The sequence below is a fragment of the Poromitra crassiceps genome (assembly GCF_964638095.1).
Source record: "Poromitra crassiceps genome assembly, chromosome: 5".
NCBI lineage: Eukaryota > Metazoa > Chordata > Actinopteri > Beryciformes > Melamphaidae > Poromitra > Poromitra crassiceps.
Window position 1 is genome coordinate 52,275,041 of NC_139642.1, and position 7,500 is coordinate 52,282,540.

General features: G+C 49.2%; 1 protein-coding gene across 1 annotated transcript in view; it reads right to left on the reverse strand.

Moving 5' to 3' along the window:
* Positions 1-2,424, reverse strand: part of numbl (NUMB like endocytic adaptor protein) — a gene marked incomplete at both ends in the record, with an annotated part of 42,450 nt that extends 40,026 nt beyond the window's left edge. Inside the window, 1 exon segment of the mRNA XM_083636778.1 lies at positions 2,384-2,424. Coding sequence (XP_083492904.1) covers positions 2,384-2,424 — 41 coding nt within the window.
* Positions 2,425-7,500: the final 5,076 nt, after the last annotated feature.

Genomic DNA, 7,500 nt, shown 5'->3' on the forward strand with positions numbered 1-7,500 from the left:
CACCCGTCCCCTATTCAAACTCCCTCTGACCCCTCTTTCACTTCCTCACCCCGCCTCTCATCCTCTCCCTCCTATTGGCCACATCTAAAGGGGGCGTGTTCTGTTTCATCTTTGGGACAAATTCTGTCAGAACAACATTGATGAGTGTAAATACTCAGATGATACTCAGCTGGCTCTCTCACCAGCAGATGCCTCCAGCCCCATTGTCATTGTTTAGAGACCAGATAAATAATTGGAGAAGCCAAAATCTCCTGCAATTAAATAAGGACAAAACAGAGATTATTGTGTTTACGGTTTGGCAACAAAAAGAAGAGAATCAGTAAACAACTCAACTCTTGGGCCTTCAGAAACAAAGACCAAGTCCGAAATCTTGACGTTCTAATAGAATCAGATCTCACTTTCGCCAGCCAAAGCAATCAGTAAAACAGCCTTCCATCATCTTAAGGATATACTGTAGCCAGAATCAAGGGTTTGGTGTCCTAACATGACCAAGAGAAACTCATCCATGCTTTTATTTCCAGTAGGCTGGACCACTGTCGGCCTCTGCTCTTCCCAAAAAGGTTGTTAAACAGCTGCAGCTCACTCAGAATGCTGCTGCTGTTTCATCCAGGACCAAGAGAACACAGCACATGACTCCAGTTCTGAAAGATCTTTACACTGGCTTCCAGATAGTTACAGAATAGATTTAAACGTGCTGCTACTAGTCTATAAATCACTGAATGCTTTAGTGCCAGAATACATCTACATTATCCTAAGGGGTCTAAACATAGTAGGGCTCTTAGCTCCATGGACTCAGGTCAGCTAGTAGAGCCCAGAGTCCCAACTGAACATGATGAAGCAGCATTTAGCGGTTATGCTGCAGGCAACTGGAACAAACTGCCAGAAAAGCCCCAATAACATTTTTTAAATGCAGGTCTTTTCATGTGCCTACGATTGAGCTCTCCAACTTGCACTGTCTCTATTCCTCTACTGAGGCTAATTCTGGAAGGAGCTAGTCCCCATGTCACTCCCAGTGGAGCTAGTCCCCATGTCGCTCCCAGTGGAGCTAGTCCCCATGTCACTCCCAGCGGGGAAGTGACATCTAAGCTCTATGGAGGACCTTTGCTCTATGCTTCTCAATTAGGTTTTCCAGTCAGCGCTACTTCCACTAGGTCGTTATTCTATTTGATGTACTTTGTATTTTCTTCTTATATTACTTAATATTACTCTCTTTTAATGACAATTTTATGTACTTTGTACTTTATTTTAAATATATTATATGTTCCTTTTTGCTTTTATTTATGTAAAGCACACTGAATTGCCCCTGATGATTTTAATTTACCTTTAGGGGTGTTTTTAGCTGCGTATCTTTTATTCAAAAATTATCTTTTTTTTTTTCAATTTGACTATGTCCATTTTTCATGTCCTGAGTGTCTTCTCTTGACTGTGTCCTGTCAGTTTTTTTTTGTTGTTTTTTTTTTTTTACACCAGAATGAATTCCTGTGTGTCCTTGTGATGCATTTGGCAAAATAGTATTTCTGATTCTGATTCTGATGTACAAAATGTGCTATAAATAAACTTGCTATCTGTGTATTTCTCTCCTTTGTCTCTCCTCATGTCATCCATCGTGTGTCCTCTCTTCAATACTCTAGTAGTCTGTGTCACTGAGAGGCGTCCTTCTCGCACATGTCTCATTAAGACAGCGTGAGACAGAGACAAAGACGGAGCCAAAACAACGGGAAGTGATAAATGGAGGGAATTCAGGAAAACCAGTCCCACCCTCCAGCTTGACTTGGCTAGGACACACCTATAGGATTTAGTGGCGCGTTGGGGAATATCACCTCTCTTCTGTTTCAAAAAGGGCGTATGACAGGTGCACACACACACACACACACACACACACACACACACACGAACAACACATGCACACGCAAATCCCACACAAAAATTTGGCGCGTTTAATCTCTTCCATATGGGCTCGGGGGCTAATGCATCTGCTAAGGCTATTAGCCGCTATGAGCCCTGTGGTTACAGACTAGACGAGACGCCCCATCACTTTGGCAGTGACTGTAAATACCACTGTAGCAAATAACGCAATGACAAAAACAACAACAACAAACCGCAGCTATGGCTAACGCTAAAACCATGGATTCCCCATTGACCTCTATAGAGCCTGCAGATAGCTGGCGTGCGAAAACAGGGTCAACTTGATAGATAGGAAAAAAAAGAGGAGAGGCTGAGAGACATAGCCCAAGGTGCCGTATCGCTACGGTAACAGTCGACCCAGTTTAAAACCCAAACACACATAAACGCACGCAAACGGATACACACATATACACCTACATGTATTGTGCACATACACACACACATGGTACAAAACCCCCCTACTAGGCATTTGACTCACCTGAGTTCGATGGCCTCCCCCATCTCGCCACAAGAACTCATGCCACACCAGGAAGGACTGAACACAAGCGGAGGAGAGGAGATGGAGAGATGACAACCAGAGTCACAGACGGAGAGAGAGAGAGAGAGAGAACTCCCTCAGATTAGCAGCCACGGCAACAATAACAGCAGAAGAAAATGAAGATGAGGGGACGAGAGAAGAGGAGAGGAGCGAGAGACCATGTGATGATATTGCGCTCAGAGCGAGAGAGAGAGAGCAGTGAGAGAGAGAGAGAGAGAGAACCACACCTCTTCTTAAGGGATTAACTTGGAAAAGGCGGCCCGACACATTCGTTCATACACACGCGCACACGCACGCACACACACACACGCACACACACACACACACACGCAAACAATCAAACTGCCCAAGACCCAGGGTTGAGTCCGTGCAGCATACAGATGCACACACACATACAAACAAATACAGTATGCCCGCCCATGCAGAGAGAGAGAGCGGGAGAGAGAGAGAGTGAGGGAGAGAGAGAGAGCGAGGGAGAGAGAGAGAGAGAGAGAGAGAGTGAGAGAGAGAGAGAGAGAGAGAGAGAGAGAGAGAGAGAGAGGAGGGCTGGTTAGGCGAGTCATGGCGGGTGGTGGTGACACAGTTTCTCTTCGCCTCCATCTGCTGTGGACGTACTGGTCAAGAGTGCACTAGGGGAGAGGGCGAGAACTGGGGCTGGAGTTTGGGGATAGAGAACCGGGCCAGGCAGGGAGGTCCAGTCCTTGTGTTGAGAGCTGGTGCTGAAACTACGGCCAGGGTGAGGGCTGGAGCTACACTAGGATGAGGGCTGCAGCTAGTGCTCGAGGTCTGGAGCTGATGGACTCGGACGAAGACCGTGGTGGTGGGTGCTGGATCTAGGGTAGGGTTGTGGCCAGGACTGAGAATAAAGGTAGGCCAAGGACTGGGCCGGGACTGAAAGTATGCTAGAGTGAGGAGGACCAATAGGCTGCAGCTCTGGCTAACAGCTCAAACACACCAGGCGCGTATCCGACACTGAAGCAACGCCTCGCAGAGGCAGTTTCATTTCAGCGTCCTTGTTAACGGGGGAGACCGATCCCACCGGCCGCAGCGCATCACCCCGCCTCGCGATGCGTGCAGCGAGAGTTGTCGCGTTGGGACTATTTGTGACGCGAGCGGCCGTGTGAAACCACGCATGAAGTCAATACAAGTTGTGACCGGCGCGGGGCAAAACAGAGCGAGGTGTGGAGCAAAACAGAGTGCTTCTGGTGTGAATGGCGATCCTGCTTCGACGCTTCTGGTGTGAGCCAAGTGGTGAGGTGAGTTAGTGATCTGGGCTTGGTGGAAGTGATGGAGAACTGGACGGAGACGGCTTTAGGGGCAAAGCAGGGCTGGAGCTGGGGCTAGAAGAAAATGGGCTAGCAGAACAGGCTGCACGATTGGGCTGAACAGAGTGATGAAGAGCTAGCCTGGGTAAACCCAGCCTCCACATGACCGCTATGTGCTATCAGTCACCAAAAGAGCTGGCTTTGGAGGAGAGTCAGTTGGAGCTTAAGGGCTAACAGCTGGAGGAAGGAGTTGAGCTTGGGGCTATAGCGTTGGGGCTGTAGGAGTGGAGCTAGAGGGCGCTAGTGAGGACTAGCACAGGAAGCTGGATGACTGATGCTGGGAAGGAGGAGGCCTGAGCATGGGGCTGGGAGGAAAACAGCCTGGGGCTTGAAGAGATGGATGGAGTTAAGAAGGCTAACTGGGGTTTGGGCCGAGGGACAATGAATCAAGCTAAAACCTCTCTGTGTCTCTCTCTCTCTCTCTCTCTCTCTCTCTCTGTAGGCTAGGACTGAGGCTGATGCTGTAGGCTTGTCCAGGTTGGAGAGACTATAGGGTTGTGTTGTGTGTGAATGCTATCTCTCTCTCTCTCTCTCTCTCTCTCTCTCTCTCTCTCTCTCTCTCTCTCTCTCTCTCTCTCTCCTTCTCTCTCTCTCTCTCCTCTCTCTCTCTGTCTCTCTCTCTCTGTGTAGGCTTGTCCAGGTTGGAGAGACTATAGGGTTGTGTTGTGTGTATACGTATGTCTCTCTTCTCACATCTCAGCCTTGATCTGAGTTAATCCCCTAAGCTCATTGCTGCCCTCAAACAGCTACAGTCAGTCAGAGAGCAACATTGTCTGTGAGGGTTCAGAGAGCAACATGTCTGTGAAGGTTCAGAGAGCAACATGTCTGTGAGGGTTCAGAGAGCAACATGTCTGTGAGGGTTCAGAGAGCAACATGTCTGTGAGGGTTCAGAGACCAACATGTCTGTGAGGGTTCAGAGACCAACATGTCTGTGAGGGTTCAGAGAGCAACATGTCTGTGAGGGTCCAGAGAGCAACATGTCTGTGAGGGTTCAGAGAGCAACATGTCTGTGAGGGTTCAGAGAGCAACATGTCTGTGAGGGTTCAGAGACCAACATGTCTGTGAGGGTTCAGAGACCAACATGTCTGTGAGGGTTCAGAGAGCAACATGTCTGTGAGGGTTCAGAGACCAACATGTCTGTGAGGGTTCAGAGACCAACATGTCTGTGAGGGTTCAGAGAGCAACATGTCTGTGAGGGTTCAGAGACCAACATGTCTGTGAGGGTTCAGAGAGCAACATGTCTGTGAGGGTTCAGAGACCAACATGTCTGTGAGGGTTCAGAGACCAACATGTCTGTGAGGGTTCAGAGAGCAACATGTCTGTGAGGGTTCAGAGACCAACATGTCTGTGAGGGTTCAGAGAGCAACATGTCTGTGAGGGTTCAGAGACCAACATGTCTGTGAAGGTTCAGAGAGCAACATGTCTGTGAGGGTTCAGAGAGCAACGTGTCTGTGAGGGTTCAGAGACCAACATGTCTGTGAGGGTTCAGAGAGCAACATGTCTGTGAGGGTTCAGAGAGCAACATTGTCTGTGAGGGTTCAGAGAGCAACATTGTCTGTGAGGGTTCAGAGAGCAACATTGTCTGTGAGGGTTCAGAGACCAACGTGTCTGTGAGGGTTCAGAGAGCAACATGTCTGTGAGGGTTCAGAGAGCAACATGTCTGTGAGGGTTCAGAGACCAACATGTCTGTGAGGGTTCAGAGACCAACGTGTCTGTGAGGGTTCAGAGAGCAACATGTCTGTGAGGGTTCAGAGAGCAACATGTCTGTGAGGGTTCAGAGACCAACATGTCTGTGAGGGTTCAGAGACCAACGTGTCTGTGAGGGTTCAGAGAGCAACGTGTCTGTGAGGGTTCAGAGAGCAACGTGTCTGTGAGGGTTCAGAGAGCAACATGTCTGTGAGGGTTCAGAGAGCAACATGTCTGTGAGGGTTCAGAGACCAACGTGTCTGTGAGGGTTCAGAGAGCAACATGTCTGTGAGGGTTCAGAGACCAACATGTCTGTGAGGGTTCAGAGACCAACATGTCTGTGAGGGTTCAGAGACCAACGTGTCTGTGAGGGTTCAGAGACCAACATGTCTGTGAGGGTTCAGAGACCAACGTGTCTGTGAGGGTTCAGTCAGAGACCAACATGTCTGTGAGGGTTCAGAGACCAACGTGTCTGTGAGGGTTCAGTCAGAGAGCAACGTGTCTGTGAGGGTTCAGAGAGCAATGTGTCTGTGAGGGTTCAGTCAGAGACCAACATGTGTGTGAGGGTTCAGTCAGAGACCAACGTGTCTGTGAGGGTTCAGAGAGCAACATGTCTGTGAGGGTTCAGAGACCAACATGTGTGTGAGGGTTCAGAGAGCAACGTGTCTGTGAGGGTTCAGAGAGCAACATGTCTGTGAGGGTTCAGAGACCAACATGTGTGTGAGGGTTCAGAGACCAACGTGTCTGTGAGGGTTCAGAGACCAACGTGTCTGTGAGGGTTCAGAGAGCAACATGTCTGTGAGGGTTCAGAGACCAACATGTGTGTGAGGGTTCAGAGACCAACATGTGTGTGAGGGTTCAGTCAGAGACCAACATGTCTGTGAGGGTTCAGAGAGCAACATGTCTGTGAGGGTTCAGAGACCAACATGTGTGTGAGGGTTCAGAGAGCAACATGTCTGTGAGGGTTCAGAGAGCAACGTGTCTGTGAGGGTTCAGAGAGCAACGTGTCTGTGAGGGTTCAGAGACCAACATGTCTGTGAGGGTTCAGAGAGCAACGTGTCTGTGAGGGTTCAGAGACCAACATGTCTGTGAAGGTTCAGAGACCAACATGTCTGTGAGGGTTCAGAGACCAACATGTCTGTGAGGGTTCAGAGACCAACATGTCTGTGAAGGTTCAGAGACCAACATGTGTGTGAGGGTTCAGAGACCAACATGTCTGTGAGGGTTCAGAGACCAACATGTCTGTGAGGGTTCAGAGACCAACGTGTCTGTGAGGGTTCAGTCAGAGAGCAACGTGTCTGTGAGGGTTCAGAGACCAACATGTCTGTGAGGGTTCAGAGACCAACATGTCTGTGAGGGTTCAGAGACCAACATGTCTGTGAGGGTTCAGAGACCAACGTGTCTGTGAGGGTTCAGTCAGAGAGCAACGTGTCTGTGAGGGTTCAGAGACCAACATGTCTGTGAGGGTTCAGAGACCAACGTGTCTGTGAGGGTTCAGTCAGAGAGCAACGTGTCTGTGAGGGTTCAGAGACCAACATGTCTGTGAGGGTTCAGTCAGAGAGCAACGTGTCTGTGAGGGTTCAGAGACCAACATGTATGTGAGGGTTCAGAGAGCAACATGTCTGTGAGGGTTCAGTCAGAGAGCAACGTGTCTGTGAGGGTTCAGAGACCAACATGTATGTGAGGGTTCAGAGAGCAACATGTCTGTGAGGGTTCAGTCAGAGAGCAACATGTCTGTGAGGGTTCAGAGAGCAACATGTATGTGAGGGTTCAGAGAGCAACATGTATGTGAGGGTTCAGAGACCAACATGTATGTGAGGGTTCAGAGAGCAACATGTATGTGAGGGTTCAGAGACCAACATGTATGTGAGGGTTCAGAGAGCAACATGTATGTGAGGGTTCAGTCAGAGAGCAACATGTCTGTGAGGGTTCAGAGACCAACATGTCTGTGAGGGTTCAGAGACCAACATGTCTGTGAGGGTTCAGAGACCAACGTGTCTGTGAGGGTTCAGAGACCAACATGTCTGTGAGGGTTCAGAGACCAAC